This window comes from Melospiza georgiana, chromosome 3 (genome assembly GCF_028018845.1).
Source record: "Melospiza georgiana isolate bMelGeo1 chromosome 3, bMelGeo1.pri, whole genome shotgun sequence".
Lineage (NCBI taxonomy): Eukaryota > Metazoa > Chordata > Aves > Passeriformes > Passerellidae > Melospiza > Melospiza georgiana.
In genome coordinates this window covers 38,923,913-38,942,472 of record NC_080432.1, presented here as the reverse complement: position 1 = coordinate 38,942,472, position 18,560 = coordinate 38,923,913, and the positions used below count along the sequence as shown (strand labels likewise).

The 18,560-nt window shown below is 41.8% G+C and overlaps 1 protein-coding gene and 1 long non-coding RNA gene across 3 annotated transcripts; one reads left to right on the top strand and one right to left on the bottom strand.

Annotated features, from left to right (window-relative positions):
• The first annotated feature begins 430 nt into the window (after positions 1-430).
• Positions 431-8,810, top strand: LOC131081561 (uncharacterized). Its single transcript, XR_009114269.1, has 3 exons — positions 431-507; positions 7,062-7,128; positions 8,435-8,810. It is a non-coding gene; the product is annotated as an uncharacterized LOC131081561 (long non-coding RNA).
• ABCG8 (ATP binding cassette subfamily G member 8) lies at positions 5,945-18,423 on the bottom strand. Of its 2 annotated transcripts, none has more exons than XM_058020747.1 (13): positions 18,352-18,423; positions 16,580-16,678; positions 15,699-15,855; positions 13,595-13,833; positions 13,055-13,187; positions 11,752-12,021; positions 9,647-9,812; positions 9,476-9,559; positions 8,973-9,172; positions 8,782-8,858; positions 7,226-7,493; positions 6,573-6,700; positions 5,945-6,082 (listed from the first exon to the last, which is right to left on the bottom strand). In XM_058020747.1, exons 1-13 carry the CDS (start codon positions 18,421-18,423, stop codon positions 5,945-5,947), a joined length of 2,031 nt encoding a protein of 676 aa, XP_057876730.1. The 2 variants fall into 2 exon arrangements, with proteins under 2 accessions (XP_057876730.1, XP_057876731.1); XM_058020748.1 differs by having other exon boundaries at positions 16,580-16,684; positions 18,373-18,423.
• Between the last annotated feature and the right edge of the window lie 137 nt (positions 18,424-18,560).

The window sequence follows — 18,560 nt, the reverse complement described above, 5'->3', positions numbered from 1 at the left end:
TCTAGTTTTCCATGTTTTTATATATGCACAGTTAATGGCAACCATATTTTTCATCCCCTATAGTACATATAAAATATTGTGCTCCAGTTGTGTTTGTACCAAGGAATACAATTTCTGCATTTGAGTGTCTTTCTCACTGTCATCAATAACATTATGAATTTGTCTAAATTCAGCAAGTAAAAACAAGGTTGAAAACTATGTTTTATACCACTAGCTGCAGGGGGCATAAAATTACGGTAATTTGTGGCTTTACTATTGTCAGTCATGTTCAGGAGTTTTTTTCCAGTGGAAATTTGTCACGCGCCTGTCACTGAACATACTACAGAGCTGCAAGAGGTTTTTCTAGTACAGAGGCACTGAGCAATTTTCTCTGAAGTACATAAAGCTGAAAATACTCCTTCACCTTTCTGTTGTCTTGCTTTTAGAAGGAAGGAGCCTGGAGCAAGCGTGTGGAAAGCGTTTGTCAGTGCTGAGCTCTGCTGTAACCAGAAAAGTGCACCTTTCTTGGTAACAATACTTGGCCAAAATGCTTTTTTACATGATTATTTGTAGGAATTGTGGGGGGAATTGGGGAAGCAGGTACAGTGTGTGGTGTGAGAGGCCAGAAGTGCTGTGTGTGGGATCACTATTGGGCTGGTGGCACCATGCTGGCTTCTGGACTGTGCCCATTGTGTGTAGCTCTGGGGAGGGAGTGGCAGCTCATGCTCCTGTTGCTAAGAACTACGAGCCAAAAAGTTTATTAAATGATTCTATCAAGGGGATGCTAAAAGAGGAAAGAAGTTGGTGATGTTCTGCCTTGCTCAGCTCAGATCAGAGTCTCTTGGGCTGATGACTACCACAGGTTTGACCCCCAAATTTCCTACCTGGAAATCCAGCAACTGCCTTGTGTAGCATAACATCCAGTACCTGGTGGCAGCTAGTAGGGGCACTACACATCCTGTTCTTCAAAGTTTTCATTTTGTGTAGCACATTTTTCTGCTGCCTGGTTTGGAGACCTCATTTTTTGGGTTTATGCCTTTCCATGGTCAGATGAAGCACTGCCACCAGACAATTGGCTATTTTTAACTGAGTCATAGAAGATTCGAATGTTTTTGAAAAGTGGTTGTTAAGATAATACTAGTTCTTTTAGGGCAATCTTCACAGCATTGAATCTTGAGAAGGATGATGTTTACTTGTGTCAGGGAGGAGCTGCTGCAGTGCTGCTACATTGTTTGGTTTTCTTCCTTCTGATTTTCTCCATGAAACATGAAGGTTTTCTATTTTGTTTCAGTTGTTTTCTAAAAACTTCCCCCATCCTGCAGTAGTGAAAGTGAGCAAATGTACTGTCTTGAAGACTGATGATTTTACCTGTGACCTGATACAGTTGAATGTTATATTGCAAAGCACTGGGAGTTTATTGAAAATTACATGTTGTGTGCATTTTGGTTTGGATTACTTGAGAATGTTCCTAGATTTCCAGTTCCTCTGCATTTGTTTGAAAATTCAGGCTAATTTGCTTGTGTAAAAAATATAAATTATTTTTGAGGCAAATGGCATTGATTGTTTACTCACCAGGTAAGTTCTGGCCAGTACTGTAACACTTAGGCCTCTAAACCCACTTGCTCCACATGAAAAACTACTGTGGGGCAGAAACGGTGCTGAGATACAGTAGGAAATGTAGCAAAATCTGATCATGCTTAAAGAGGAGCAGAACATCCAAATGTGTTGTTGATGGGAGATGCTGGTTCTGAAGCCATGGTGTGAATGTTGAGGGTTTGAAGTTGCAGGGTTTTTAGCACTGGAAGCATTATAAGCATCTAATTGTGACCATGAAAGCCAAATAATGCCAGCAAAATTTGCAATTCAAAATAACCTTTAAGTTTGATTTAATGACAAAATAAATGCCAACAAACAGTCTTATATTAATTATATAAATTGGCAACAGCACTTCTACAAATTATGGATTTGAACTGCTTTTTAAATATTCTCTGCAAAAAAAAAAAAGAGCAATCACAGGCATTGGTAATGTGTGTATATACATATGTATGTAACCCATTCATGCAGATACTTCTACATATTAACATGAACACACACACACATATATATATGTGTGTGCTTTGTAAAGCTCAGCAGCTCTGAAAAGGGTTAAGCAGTTTTAAAATTACCTCAACCCACTGCTTAAACATTGTTGCCTTAATTAATAGCTGCTAACACATGAAGGGCTTGTCTTGGCTCTCAGAGTCTATATTAAAAAAAAGCAGCGTGTCACAGAGCTCTGTGTACACTGTTTCTTGTCTACTGCCATTAAAATTAATCACTGTGGCTATAACCTGAAAGGTTTGTTATTTCTGGTACAAATGGACACACCAACACCTGCAATTTCTTACCCAAAGAATCTCCACGTCTGTGATCTTGTCTGTGATTTTTTTAAAGGAATTTAATGGGGGTTTTTTATTAAAAGGAATGGCTATTGATACTTGTTACTTAGCTAGCATTTCTGAACAGAATTTTGGAATGAACAAAAATGAAATGAAACTTTTGGCTACTACTTATTAATTTGGGCTAGCTGTAGTGAAAGCAACTCCTTCCCCAAGGAGAAGTTAAAAATATTTTGGAGGACTAACACTATGAGCCAGTATGCAGGGCAGTGTTTCTAGAATCCATTTTCCAGTGCTAAAAAAGTTTGTCCTTTTGGCATAGTGGAGACTGCATAAACTTGGAACGGAAATTGGGGAAGAACTTCCCACCTCTTGCCATATTAAATACTAAACTAATAAAGGGAATTTTTAAATCTGTTTCTCAACAGATCAGTATCCATGTAACCAACAATGACTTTTGTGGCTCTAAATTTGGTGAATTTTCCTTACAAACGTCATTGCTGCTTGTGTTTGATAATCCCATTCCCAAACTGGATACATCTGCCCACTGCAGCCCCAGAGACTGGTGCAGCTGGGTTGTGCACAGTTCAAACAGCCTGGAAACCCTGTAACCAGTTAAATGTGGTGACAGTTCAAAACCAGTTTTGCACTGACTTGGTTCCCTGCAGGAGCAGAGACTGGGTCTTACAGCTGAGGAGATCCCTTCTAAAGCTGGCCAGGGAGGATGCAGGGAGAGCAAAGACAGCCACTGGTGACTCCTTGGGATGGTGGCTCTGTCAGACTGGTGGGCAGTGCTTTGCTGAGTGGCACATCTGCCTTACCACGCTGCTAAAGTCGCCAAGATTGTACTGGCCCTGTGGAGTGGGCAGCACAGTGAGTTTTGGGCAGAGGGGGCAGCACGGTGAGTTTTGGGCAGTGCCTTCCTTGTGCCTTCCTTGTCAGCGTTGAGATTGTTGTGGACTGCAGCATCTCCGGTTATACTGACAGAGGGAGTGCAGACAGGAGGGAATAGTGAGCTGCTGCTGCTGCTGATGCAGGGAGAGTCTAAGGAGAAGGAATGGCTACTCTCAAACTTGGAAAGCAAAGCTGTGTTGAAATTCAGTTATGACTTTGAGCCTTGGTCGGAGCTCGTGGGAAGACTTCTAGTGCCTCACCAGCCATTTGCTTTTGCAGCAGCAGCTCTGCAGTGGGGGCATGGCATGACCTTCCCTGGCTGAGAGGGACATCATTCCCCCAAAGCTGCATTATTTGCAAGTGGGGCAGGTTGTGTGTCATCCACCCACTGGTGCCTGAGCTCTTCTCCGCACGCACCCCACGGATGCTATTGTTAGGCACGAACGCTAATTGCTGGTATTTCAAGGCTCCTACCTTCTTATTGCTAAAGGCTGGAACAATAATCACAGCCTAGATTCCCCATCTCTCGGCATCAAGGAAACAAGATATGATCATAGGCAGCGTGCTAATGTAATTGTAGTATATAGAATATGAGCTTTTTCTGTGTAAACAGAGGCCTGGCCACATCCTATGATAGCTCTTCCCGCACTCCGCACGCGGGCTGTTCCTCGGCTCACCGCTCAAGTCCCCATTATGGATACATCCAGCCTTGTCATAACACCACCTCTGAAACACTCACACCGTTTGGTCCTGCTGCATAATGGTGAGAGGGTGGAATATTAAATGGAAAAAGGCTGTTTAAGTAATGTCAGCAGCCTGACTAATTTCACAAAAGGAAGGAAATTCAAAGTTAAGGCTATGGTATATTCTTATCTAGATGCCTGAAGATTTCTGTGCATGACAATATGCCCCTAAAATTCAGAGCTGTCCCTTATGTCTTTAATTTCTCCCATTGTGTCGCTCCTTTTTTTTTTATTAAACATCAAAGTGAATTCACAACAGAGAGTCAGCCTAGAATTTAATCCTCTAAATACCTTGAAAATAGAGGTTTAGACTAGAAGTACCAATATATACCCTTAAAACTTCAGTGTAATATAAAAGAGATTCTAATCACAACAGATCATTACAAAGAAGAGTAAACCACTTTAAAAAAAATTAAGTGTCTTAAATGTAATAAAAAGGAATAATTAAGAATCAAACAGGAAGCTGCTATTCTGACAATTTAATGATGCTGAATTGGACTGAAAGAATTGGCTTTGCCACTAAAAGGGAGTGAAAATCTGATAATTTCAAAATGGCACTAAGATCAGATCAAGTGGGTTTTTTTGAAATCAAATGCAGCAGAATGAGAAAGAAATGGTAGGATTCACGTTAGAATGTGTCTTGGATTCCTACTGCTGCCTGGGGCTGAAGATCTTATTTTATCAGACCTGCTTAACATCTACTGACCAGGGTCCTCCTGGGAATTTAATACCATGTGGAACCTGTGGAAAGTAACTTGGCAGTCCTGACTGCCAAAGAGAATAATGAAGCACAGTTGTTCTTTCGTTCCTATTTCTTAAAAAAGAAAAAAAAAAAACCACCAACAAAAAAACCCCAAAACAGAACAACCAAAACCAACCAAACCTCACAATTTACATGACAGTATCTGGGACATTACAGCTGATTACACTAGGAGTTTTCCACTGTGTGCAGTGTGCAAGTGAAAGTCAAGTAGACAATCTGCTTTGGGTTTCTATATGTAGGAACAGAGAAATGCATCTAAACGTTTAAAAGCAAGCAAGCTAATCTTACAAAATGCTCACAGAAACTGTACACATAATTTGTACATGCACTTACCATGACTCTGTGAATTACAGCCATGTATTTACTGATAATCATTTTCTGAGCATAACTAGGTGCACTAGACAAGCATTAATAGGTTGCATAATTAGATTTTTAATTACTCAGGGGCAGGTTGGTGTTTTCTACCTGAGAACCTTAGGAAGAAAAATTGGCAAATTGCTAGGATGTGTATTGCAATGGAGAAAGATGTCATTAATAACACACAATTGATATGCATTTATATTGTAAAAATAAACCCAAGAAGGTGACATAATTTTATTTGTTACAAGGTCTCATCCCTACAGTGAGCAAATACCTGGTTTGGGCATCATCAGCGTATTACTGGAACACAAAGGCAAAGCTTTAAAACACATAAGAAATTAGAACACAGAGTAGTTAATAATTGTGTTATCCATCCTTGCATGTTCTCCTGAAACACTTGTGGAATCTTCTATGTTAAATGTCATACATGCCACAGAAAGTGTTTTGATCCTGTTCTCTTGTAGCCCTCTGAATTAAGTAAGTGATCATCGTATGTTCAAACATTATGGACTAGAACATCAGCTATTATTACAGAGTGCCGTGGGTCCTTTTCCATCGGTGGCCCACAGCTCAGACAATTTCCAGACGTGCAGGACTCGCAAGCGCCTTGTCACTCGCTCGAGCCGTAAGTGCAGCAAAAGCCCAAGTGAAGGCGAAGCCCCAAGCCCACCCCGCCCCCGATGCCAGGCTGCAGCCGCGGTCCGTGGCAGGCTCCCGACTCCTGGGCTTCTGCTGCCATCCTGTGGCAGCCGCGCTGCCGCTCCTGCTGCGGGAGCTGCTGCCCCTGTTCCTGCGAGGGAGGCCGGCACCTGCTGCCTCCGCTGCCCTTACCAGTCTTGGCTCGATTTCTGCTTGATGAAGCGCAGAGATAAATAGTAGAAAAGCAGGAAGCTGCAAATGATGCCAGCGAGGACAAGGTAGCTCACATAGAGAGGGTGGGAGTCCAGGTCCAGAGCCTGAGTGACCTGTAGTGACCAATAGCACAAAATTAGCTAAAGGCACAACATTTTCGTGCTGGATCTGTGAAGTGTGTTTTATGTGTAAGCTTTCCTGGCACCTGCTACCTTCCCCTGTTTTCCATCTTGGGTGTAGCTTCCAGGGTGGTTTGATAGAGGGTTGCAGCTACCCTATTCCTATTTCAGAAGAACACAGTTCCAGCAAAGTGCATAGTTGGGGCTGGTGTAGGAAAGAGTTGCCCTTTACTATTTTGGTTTTTTCTCTTCAACTAACAGAAAGGCATAGAAGGAGGAACTGCTGTAGGGCCATCTTGAGGAACAAATTTACAACCAAGTGTAACCCAGCTTCATGTGTTGATTTGGCAATTGCTAAATTTGAGGCCTACACCAATTATTTAAATGATAAAATTATAACATATGACAGGCATATAAATAGCAATTTCTTTCAAAATTTCCAATTTCTTATCAATATGTGCAACGATTTTTATTACTGACTTACGAGTTTTCCTGGTATTTGATAAGTAACGTTTCCATCAGTCATTTCATATGTGGTGTCAGTGAACTGAACTTGCATCATTCCTTCAAAATTCCATCTAAGAAAAGAGATTTTTGAAACCCAAAAAGGAACTGAAAAAGAAAATGACAGAAATTGATTCACACACACGAAACTTGAGACCTAGAATACTGCTGTGCTGCTGCCAAATACAGCAGGTTTGTCTCACTTCTTGACAGCCAGAGGCTGTAAACATGTGACAGTTTATTATTGGACAAAATGGCAGATATACTTTACATAGTTACATGGAGATGGGAAATCAGGAGTTAGCTAATATCCACATCCATCAAACTCCCCCTGTCAACTAAGTCTTCCTGGAGCTCCATCTTCCTCTTTAGAACACAATTCTTTTTACTGAAGAATTCAGCAACCACATAAGAAGCTAGCCTTTCACTATTGCTTTTTTGACCAAACTTCTTGTTGCCTCATTTTCAGGTGGAGAAACTGATGTAAAATGGGTGACCTGACTGCACTGTCACCATCCAAGAAAAAAACTGCCAAGGTAAGAACAAAGCTGAGCTTTCCTGCACAGGACACACTGTCACTGATGAAAGCCATTGGAGTTTCAATTTGGAGGGAGGGTGGGAGCTTTGTCCTACCTGTCCAGAGGCTGTTCAGGCTTATCACAAACCCACCACTGAGGTAGAATGATGTGAAGAGGACATTGCCAAAGAAGGCAGAGAGCTGTAAGGTCGGCAGCAGAGCTGCCACCCAAAGTGCCATGGCACGGGCACTGTAAACAGCCAACCACAGCAACAGGAAGTTCAGCAGGAAGTGTTCTGGATCAGGAACAAGGTTTGCCAGCCAGTAGATGGGAATCCCATAAATTACAACAAAAATGCAGTGTTCTGGGAGTTCCCCCAGAATCTGTTTGGGAAGATGAAAAAGAAAATTTAAAAAAAAGAGAAAATGGTGAATGATAATTACAAAAATACATGAGATGTGCCTTAATGTACTTGTGCAATGTTTATAAAAGCTATAGGAAATACTCCCTTAGAATGCAATCATCTCCCTGTCGGGGCTTGCCAGTGACATGCAAAACCAATCCACAACAGAAACAATGCCTTGCTATTTTTTTCTCCTGCTGTGACAATGCCTAAAACTAATTGTCACAGCTTGTTTTGTTAAGAGTTTTGGGAGAGTCTAAGAACCCAATACACTTTTGCTGTGAACTGGTGTGCTTGAGAACAGTAGTACTGCTACTGACTCATGGCAACTGAATGTTTTGTCCCAATTTATCTGAAACTTGTGTGATGTCAAATTTGAGACAAATTTGGCTGTTGGTGCCCTCACCACCTTTTCCCAAAGGCAGTCCAGGTAGCAACTTGAGTCATTGTAAAACAAAAGCATAACTGGGATTTTCTCAAATATCTGAAGAGGTATATAAGAGAGTATTAATTCTTCAAAGAGAGTTGCTACTATCCTCTAATACTAAGGTTGTAACAAATTACATCGATTTCTCTGTGAATAATGTGCAATCTTTGTGACACAATGCAAAGAATTTTTTTCTCTGGCAACCACTAATAAGCATTTAAAATCCTGTGCAGAAATGGAAACCTAAATTACAGATGCCATGGCAGGCAGAACTCATCTAACATCACAAAAGAGGGATTATTCAAAACCCTTGTGAAAAAGAGAATGTCGTTTTTTAAAAGTTCTAAATTTGATTCTAGAATCTCTGGCTCTTTGTGCACGTAACACATTTTTTAGTTCAGACCAATGCAGGCCCAAACTGGAAATATCACAGCATTCTGTAATTTCTGTTTTACCTCCGCTTTAGCATTTGATACGAATGTTTTGTTTTACAGATCAAGATATGTAAGCAAACTTTCAGAGATGCTGCAGTTGAATTAAACAGCAGGTATGTAAAATTGTCTAAACCTGGAAATCTGAGTCTGAGATTTCTCACGTTTTGGCCAAAGACTTTGCCTTTTCTGGGTGTGGGATCTCAGCCATGACTTATGGCAAAATTCTAAACTAGTGTGAGGCCTAATCTATTAATACAAAGGAAGTGAGACTGATAGCTTCAGCTGGCAGACACAAAAGAACAAAGTCTGATATGAATGTGATTATTTATTCAACAAGGCTTTGTTTTGCTTGTGTTTTTTAATGTTCTAGACGGCTGTTTGTATTTCCTGGCAGCAAAACCGATTACCTTAGCAAAGAAGTATGGGCTAACAGAGTACATTCCACCTTCCAAGTCATGATAAAGCATTGCTCTTTCTGAATGACCTGCAGGGGAGGAACAAATACACTGGGTTGTATGAATAAGCTTATTTTTGTCATAGATTTAAGAATTTTTTCATTTTAATTCCTTATAGCATTTACAAGAAGACTGACACTTACATTTGGCAATAACATCCAAAATTATTGTGAATGGGATAAGGGCACCTATCATGTACAGCAGTGCTGTTGTGTCCCGAATAGAGAGTCCGTTTTTTTCGTGGCCATAGTACAAAAATCCAATTAATAATGACATAAGAAGGGCTTCAAATCCATGGATTAGTAATCTTGAAAGATCTCTGAAGTCATTGGAGACCTGACGACTAGGAAAACAGCAATATTGACCATAAGATAGAACACTTACTAATGCCAGTTATATTCAGACACACAGCCTCAGCCAGTGTTCACATCAGTTCCTGGAACTTGCTGGCTTTGGCAAGGACAGGAGTTGGGCTCCCTGTTTCTGTAAAGGGTTTTACCTAATCAAACCCATGAGGCACCTGTAGCCACCAAGTATTTCAGGTCTACCAAGGTGAAAGCTTGAAGGAAGAAAACTGGGGTGGGATGTTCTGTGCCTCTTTCTGATGATTTTAAATAAAAATGGGCACAATACGTAACAAGATTACCTTAATAATATTGTGAACTGCTTCAAGGCTCCTGGTAACTGATCATTTAAATGGTGAGGCATATTGAGAACCTCTTCTGAATTCCTCCCCAAAAGAAAAAGAGAAAAAAAATAGATTAGCAGAAGGTGTAGCTATTATTCCAGTTCTTCTCTATGACATTCTTTTCTTTACCTCTGCTTGATGACTGTGGTATCAGCGTTGTCTCCTTCAGTAGCTTTCCATAAGAAATCATCAAAGTGTTTGACCTTTTCTAAGAACAAGTTGGCAAGAGTATTTGCTGTTTTTTGGCTTTCCATCTCCTTTTCTGCAGTCCGTTTATCAATACTGGTCAAGTCAACTGCAAGACATTACTTGATTTGAGTCCATGTGCTATAGAATAAATAACTTTACGATGTGTTTAGAATTAGGGATTTACTTGGGAGCAAACAGTCCAACCTGTGTACGTTCATTAACTTACAACAGTTAGAACTATCAGTTATTTTAGGTAATTAGAGATGAACAGATTGTTAATGTGTATGTTTCTTACCTAGTCACTCAATGAATCACTGAGATATTACATAATTGCTTATTATAGTATTATAAACTACTATTTCAGATGTTTATAAATTTCAGAGCACCTTGAAAACAGTGCTGAGAAAAAATAGTTTGAATTTCTTTCCTGTAATGTAGGCATTTGCAGTCTTTTATGTGTGACTTTGACTTAAATCACATTTTTTCTTCCTGTGCACAATTATAGTTATAGAGGTGCCATAAACTTTACCTGAGAAAGTCCAAAAGGAATATTATCTAAGGACAACATAGTGCGTAGTGATACCAATAATAGTTGACTTAGGATTTTTTTGTTGGTTTGTTTGTTTGTTTGTTTGTTTTTTTATCTAAACTTACAGTAGTATTTTCCCATGCTGATCTTTGGTGTAGATTGACAATATCTGAAGTTTTACAGATGCTTTCTGAGAGAACTATCACTGCACATTTCCTGACTCCTTGCACTGGGTTGATCATGTCTCTTCAGCCACTGTTAGGAGGAGTCCATCAGAAATTCTCTGCCTTCCCTTCTGCTCGGGTCGCTTGTTTCTCGGTCAGACACACAGCCAGCACCTGAGTGTTTCCATCAGGTGTTCCCTCTTGCTGTGAATGCCATCTTGTCCTATTTCCACAAGGACAAGTGGAAATAGGACAAGATGTCCTATTTCATCTTGTCCTATTGCTCTGCCGTCCTGTCCTATTTCCACCTTCCTGCTGCCCATATTTCCTTTCTTTTCCTGTGCCTACTGACTCAGTGCACACCATTCAATGATCTTCCCCTGCCTGTCTGCCCTCCCCATGCCCATGGCACAGGGTGTTGTCTCTGTAACCACAGGCTGGAGCTATGGGTTTCCCCAGGACTCCTCTGGTTCTCCATTCCTATCCAGGGGTGCTGCAAGCCTTCCCCAAGGCTGTGCTTGGCTCAGGACTGCTCTGAACCCTCATGGTGACAAAGGTCTTTTTGTGGGGCTTGACACCAAGGTTAACTTCCATTTATCTCTGTACAGCTGGCACTGCCTGCCACATGGGCACAGCTGAAGAGATTACTCCACAACATTATGGTTGTCTGAGGTCTCTATCAGGTTTTCTGGCCAACTTGAGTGCAAAGACCTAAGGGCTGGAATTGAGCCAGCCTCTGTTAAGAGATTCCTGCCATTAGATTAACAGGGCAGATTCCTTTTCCACATTGCAAAACCCAGAAAATGAATGGATTTGAAACCACATAAGCTTTCTTTGAGGAGTAAAAAGATTGCTGATTTGGGTTGGGATTTTCTCCCTTCCATTGTGCTTCTGTAGGACAGCACTCCTTTTTCCCAGTACTTGTTCCAGTTTTGTCTCAGACTAGGAGTTAGCTTCTGGTAAACAAACTTCTACATTTTCGAAACTGAGAAATCAGAGAACTGCCTACAGAAAGCAGTTGATCAGTTTATCTGTATCTTTCCCAGAGAAGACGTTTCAGTCAGCTAAAACATGGAGATAAGTATGCTAAACATGTTGACAAGTTACTGCATCTGGCACTGTTAGAAGGAGTGTTTTTAAAATTAGTTTTGTCCCCTTGTACCTCTTGGTTTTGCTACATTTCCTGTACTGACAAATAAGGATCCTATTAAAAAGTGAACTTCCTGCAGTATTGATTTGGGTTAGTTACAAGGAATTTCTGAGACAGTCATGGTCAATAAAAATCACCATTACCTAGTCACTTAGGAAAGCAAATGATTTCCCTTTTTTTTATGACAGTGCTTGATACTGACCGTAAAAATCTGCAGGATTGCTGTACTTTGGGCAGGGATAGCCTAGTTCTGTGAAATACTGGACCATGTCTTTAGCTGTTCCACAGTAGGCAGTGAGTCCAGAAGTCATCAGAAGAACCAAATCAAACAGCTGGAAGATGTCTGAGCGGGGCTGATGAAGTGAAAGAAGAACCAATCTGTTTCCTCTGGCCAGTCTGGATAATGTTATCACAAGGTTATGTGCAGTAAAACTGTCCAGTCCAGACGTGGGTTCATCAAGTATGAGTATTCCTGCCAAAGACAGTAAGTTTAGCTGTGGAAAGCAGCACGGGTGGTTTGGAAAATATGTTCTAAGTGAAATGGTGCTAGTGCACGAAATTTCACTCATTATTTTTAAATTTAAAGAAAATAACTTTTTTTTTTTATTTCAGTACAGCTATTCCTGTGCATCACTTCTTACAAAAGCAAAAACCTGCTTTCCCCATGACTACAGAAGTATAACTTTATACAAGCAAAAAGTTTTCAAGTCCACTTCCTAGGGAAAAAGCTGATGGGGAATCCTGTTAGACAAGAGGCTCAGTCAAGGTTAGTGGTGCTTTTGATACATATCTGTAAGATCAAAGAGGGGATTCAATCCAGCAAAATCAGCTGTGGATTTAGCCTCATGTTTTGCTTCTACTGAGGACAATGGAAGTTTCTATTTCACCTGCAACATGAAGCCGTGTCAGTGAGTTGCACAAGACTGCAATTACTGACTACAGTGAAGAAAATGACCTTTCCTGTTGATACTGCACATGTAAATGGAGGCTGTGTCAGAGGGAAGGAAAACAATCTCCATGTTAAAATAAGCCAAAGTAACTTGTGGCATGTGGTTGAATAAAATCCAAACCTTATACTGATATGCACAAACCAGAGCACTGCTGTAAGAGTAACTTCAGGCAACTTTGAGCAACCTTTGGTGGTGGGTGAAGGCTCCTGGGGGCTCTGCCTCTGTCTCCACTTTTCCACTGGCAAAGGTGTCAAAAGTGTGTCAGCTGCTGAAACATTCTGTTTACAGAATTATTCCTGTAATAATTACAGTATTATCTGTGATCAGCACTGATTGCAACTGAAGCAGATGGACCAGCAGCAGTCACTAACTGTGCTGTGGAAAGGCAGACAGAGGGTGTGGCAAGGCCTGTTAAGTCTCCCGAGTACGAACTCCTCCCGCTGCCCCAGGGGCAGCTGAGCGTGCGGCTCTTCCCCGAAAGTTTCCATCTTCCCGCAGTGCTCCGTTATGCCCAGGCGGTGTGGGGTGTGCCCCGGAAGGTGCGAGGGTGCTCACCCGGGTTCCAGAGCAGCTGCACGCCGATGCTCACCCTGCGCCTCTCTCCCCCGGAGACGCCCCGCAGGTACTCGTTCCCCACGCGGGTGTTGGCGCATTGCCGCAGGCGGAGCTCCGCGATCACGTCTTCCACCTGCGGGGATCCGAGGGTGACAGGCGTCAAGCAAGAGTTCATTTGCACATTCGTGCATAGGTACAACTGAAAATATGATTAATGTGGTTAAAATTCATCTGGATATTTCTGTGCTAGAGACACTTGAAAACAAATCTTGATTTTAGAGGTAACGTTAAAAAAGACTCAGCGATCAAAAATTTAGTTCGTCGTTCAGCCTCTCTAATGCTTTCTCTAGATTGTCATTTTTTATGAGCTTTGGAACAATTGCTGGTTTCTATCTTGAAAGATGAAAAAGATTTATAATTCATAATCTACATAAAAAAATGCCAGATTAGCTGTTCTGACTCCAAACACACAGGATCTCTTGGATAATTCCTGTCAGACACATTTTTGACAACTTTATTTTTTCCCAACAGCTTAATTACCCTTTTTTTCCTTTGTGAGTCTGAAAAAAACTTTGGAAGGCGCAGTTTGGCAACGAACAAAAGTGTTTCTCTGACAGTCAGGTGGGGGAGCAGTCGGTCATCCTGCCTCACGTGTGCTATGCATTTCCTAACAAGCTGGGGAGTGCTGGGTTCGTTGTTGATCATGACTTGACCAGACTTGATTTTGCCTCCATGATCCCGGCAGGTTATCACGTCAAGCAAGGATGTCTTTCCACCGGCTAGAAAAATAAAAACTGAAAATTAATTTCCAAGGGATGGTTTTGAAAAGCAATCTTGTCACAGACAGAGATGTTAAGGAAAAAAAAAATATTTGCCAACCCTCCTAAAGTTTTCCCAAAGTCACAGAGACAGGATGATATTCAAAGAAAACACTGACTCTAAGCTCCTGTTAAGGAAATCTCTCGCCCCTGGAATGGAGTATGTGGTTTGAACCCTTATCATTTCTCAGCAGAAGTGGGTAGTTGGGCTTTGAGGACGGCTTCAGGAGCACAAGAAGTGTCCCTTATCTCTACGGTGAACTCCCTTTCGCTTTTGAAACACGGGTCAAAGATGGTCCCGCCCTGGCTGCAGGGCTGGCACCCGAAGGCTCAGCAAGAGCTTTCTTTGTGAGGGATTTGTGAATTCAGAAACAGCAGCTGGATCGGCTGAATGACTAAGGCATTGAATGATTATACAGACAATAAGAACATTAATCACGATTGAAATAAAAATTATTATGACTTGAATTAGACAAAAAGTCATTTAAATAATTAAGAAAAGCTGGTTCATACCCAGAGGTAAGAAAAGTAAAACAATGAAAACAAAACCTGATCTGGAGTTAAACAGCAAATGAATTTTTCCTTTTTGTTGCATGATTCTGTATGTAAACACACAGAACTCTCTTATGATTAGATGTCATTTATTTCCAGTCTCCCTGTTGAAAGATTAACTCCACACTTGCTTCTTAATACATACATCTTAAGAAAGAAACCCATCCATCTGTAAACCATGTATTGCTCTGTTTAAGAGTGACATATTGATTGCCATTGACAATGTGAAACCCATCAGCAGTTTAATCCATTTTACCAAGGCATTTGATGAAATAGATGATAAACAGCTTTTGAAAATAGTTTGACTAGTTTGCTGAAAGGGGTTTGTGCTCAGTGTATGTTGCCTTACAAAGGTGCTATATCTATAACTCAGAATGTTATTTCATCACAAAGCTTTTCCTTTTATTATCAGGAGAATGAATCTCTAAGGTAAGCTTCACTTACATTAACAATATGTGCTAAGGAAAGATTTCCATGGCAATAGGAAAGAAAACTCTCATTTTATAGGAATAAAGTTAGAACTTTTTTGGCAAATATGCCTTGCCTTTGAGAGAATTTTCACCGAATCACTGAACTAACCTGATGCAAGACTCTGGTGGAGACACAGCATGGGGGTTTTCACCTCCCAAGTGTGGCACTTTCTACTTCAGTTTACAGGTCCTGTGTCTACTTCTTGTCCCCCTTGACCAGTCCCACCAGAAAATGGAAGGAAAAAACCAAACCCCAGTGTAATAAAGCAGTAACACCAGACAGAAGAGGAACTGTCTTTTCTTCTCTGTAAGTTTCTATTAATTAACACAAATGCAATATTTTATCCTGTTAAAATTGTTTCAGTCCAAAAAGAATTCCTGCTTATGCTTATTATGCAAGTTGGCACTGATCTTTCTTATGGGTTTTGGCTTCATTTGTTTGCTATCTGAGTATGGTCTGCAATTGGCCTGTTTTGAATCTGAGCCATGAAACATATTCATTTCCAGCAGATCTGGAGCTGCCAGGCCACACTTGTAACAATACCTCGCTATACCTCAGGAAACAGAACGCAGATGTGGGCAGGGCATAACAGAGTTTGGTTTGAAAATGAATTTTTATTTTTTCCCCTTCAGTATTTTCTTTGTGTCCTTGTTCATCATATCACTTAAAGAATGTATTTTACTGACACTCCAATAGTTTTCTCTCAACTTGATTTTAACATCATAAAGACTGCATAGTGTTGCTCTTGATTGTGTTCATTTTATCTGAGAGCTGCCCATATAATAAAATGTGGTTGCTCTTACCAGTGGTTCCTATAATTGCAAGCATCTGACCACTTCTCACTTTTAGACTCAGATTTTGGATTACTGTCACATGGGAACGAGGATCCGATTTCCAGGTCCAGGGCATTTTCATCTGAGCAAGGTTCTCATACCAGGGAATCTGGGATGCTGTGTTAACCTAACAAAGAAGGAAACAAATCCCTTCAATTCAAGCAAGAAACTATTTAACAACAAATACCTTCAAAGTTACAGTGTTACAAGCAAAGCATATATTAAAATATTGTTGTTCATCTTCAGAAATACCTAGAAGGAAGTTCTTTTGCAGCCACCTATGCTTTCATGCCTTTTTTTCTTCTGTTAATCACTAAAACTCTCTGTGTCCTTTGTTACTTATTGTTAATTTTAAATGTTTCAAACTTTAGATATAATTAGAAATTCAAGGAAACCGAAAATTGTGAAATCTAATTCAGATGCCATGGTGAGGAGGAGATGAAATATTTCACTGGTTCATTGAAATCCTCTTTGTTAGTCATCTCTTTATCCCCTTCCACATACGCGTTCTTGCCAGCAAGGGCTCCTTTCATCCTTAGCTGAATAGAAAGCCCCTGTGCTCCAGCCCTCAGAGGATTCATTTGCTCAAGACTGAAACAAAGCAGGGTCTAGAAACAGGTCTCTATTCCTGTCTTATCCCTTAACTTTACTATATATATTTACAATACAGGGGTTAGTCTGCTGTCAGTATTGCGGCCAATAGTGTGATTCTGCTCACAAACTGACTAACCATGCAACAGTTGTGTGATCTTTATCAACTTTATTTGGCATTTTAAATGGTCTGGGTATAGAAACAGGCATTGCTGGATATGCTTCCTGCTGAAGGGAGGTGTATAAATGACTATTTTTACCTGGTAGTTGAGTTCTTTGACCTCCAGAACATTTGATTTTCCACTGTATGCGAAATAAAGACTGTTATCTTCTTCAGGGTGAAAAATACTATCCCGAGTCTTGGTCTGGAAAAGTTGTTAGGTGGATTACAACAGTTAATTACAATAACTAAAGTGATGCTAAAGTCTGAGTTCAGAAAAGATGAAGCACAAAGGGAAATGTATTTATGGGATGTAGCAGTATTATTGATGAGTTACTGTAGTGCAAAAGTCTGAAGAGTTGAAATAAGTTATCAGTTCACACTCAGTGTAAAAAGTACTTTGTTCTAGTGACATGTATGAGGGCCAAACATGCTGTACTGTGCTCTTCTAGTTGCTTTCAGATTAAAAGGGCAAACTTTGAAAATGGAGATAAATGTCATGTCACTACAAAGAGATTAGACTTTTTTTGAGGAAAAAAGATGTACTACTTCAGCAGTATTAGTCTACTGCAACAAAATGGTGCATATTACTGAATAATTTGGTATTAGTCTACTGAATCAAAATCAATATTGTAATTGATGCATTTTGACAGCTAAAAATGAAGGTTCACTGGAAGCATGTCCGTTATTGAATTCCACATGGACTTGTTTCCTTGGAGGCTTTATGAACAAATAAAACACAGCCACTAGTGCAGTCTCTTTCTTCTGTTTTTTAAATTCACCATTTATCAGCTGGAACCTGATGTTCTGAGATATCATTTAAAATAACAAGAGCCTACTTGGCCCTTTTGCATAGAGCTGCAATGACAAAGTCCTAGCTTTGGGTTGAGCTGTGTGTGCATGCCTGCAGTTTTCCTTCCAGCCAACCATATCTCTCCCACAGCTCTGTGCTTTTCCTGCTTGTCAGACTCCAACCCTAGCCAAGGCAAATGTACCTGTTCCCTGTGTACAGACCCTGCCCATGCCTGTGGTGTCTTTGGCAGAGGATGGCCATGATCTTTGCGTGCACCTCCTGCCCTTGCAGCAAACAAGGCTGATTATTTTTTTTCAGTAGAAATCAACATCACACCAAGCAGCTGGAGAAGCCACAGGAAAGCCTTCCAAACTACCCCTACTGCCAAAGCACTCTGAGCCCTTCCTCATGCTTGAACCTAATTTTTGAAAACAGGTGCTCCCCAGCAAACGTGGGGATCCAGACTGAAGGCTTTCCTGGGAAAGCCAGTCCAGGATACACTCCCATGCACACATTTGGAGACCCTCGATCAGCTCCACCACGGTGGCACCTGAGCAGGGCTTGCATGGCGCCAGCCTCATGCCCAGTGTGCTGCGGTGGGCGGTGTGCCTGCTTTGGGATCCACAGTTCGGAGCGGGAGCACCTCGGGGCTCACTGGCTGTGCCAGCCCGCTGCCAGGATGGCTGCCTGCCTCTCCCCTCTCCTGGCAGGATGGCTGCCTGTCGCTCCCCGCTCCTGGCAGGATGGCTGCCTGCCTCTCCCCTCTCCTGGCAGGACGGGTGCCTGCCTCTCCCCTCTCCTGGCAGGATGGCTGCCTGCCTCTCCCTGATCCCGGCAGGATGGCTGCCTGTCGCTCCCCGCAGGATGGGTGCCTGCCTCTCCCCACTCCTGGCAGGATGGCTGCCTGCCTCTCCCCTCTCCTGGCAGGATGGGTGCCTGCCTCTCCCTGATCCCCGCAGGATGGGTGCCTGCCTCTCCCCACTCCTGGCAGGATGGCTGCCTCCCTCTCCCCGCTCCCGGCAGCCGCGGGCCAGCTGAGCCCCTCGGGTCCCTCGCCACTCCACGCGGCTCTCACTCACAGCCGAGCCCTCGCACATCACCTGGCTCCAGCTGGCATCGTCCAGAGAGACATTTTCAGTAGTTTCCTTCATGATGGTGGTGGCGGTGGTGGAAGGTCTGGTTCCCTGCAGTGGTTTGACTGTCGTCGCTGGGAAAGCTGTGGAAATCCTTCTCCTGTTGGTTTGGAAAGCAGTCCTTTCCAGGCACCCTCACCGCAGCCCCATTTCTC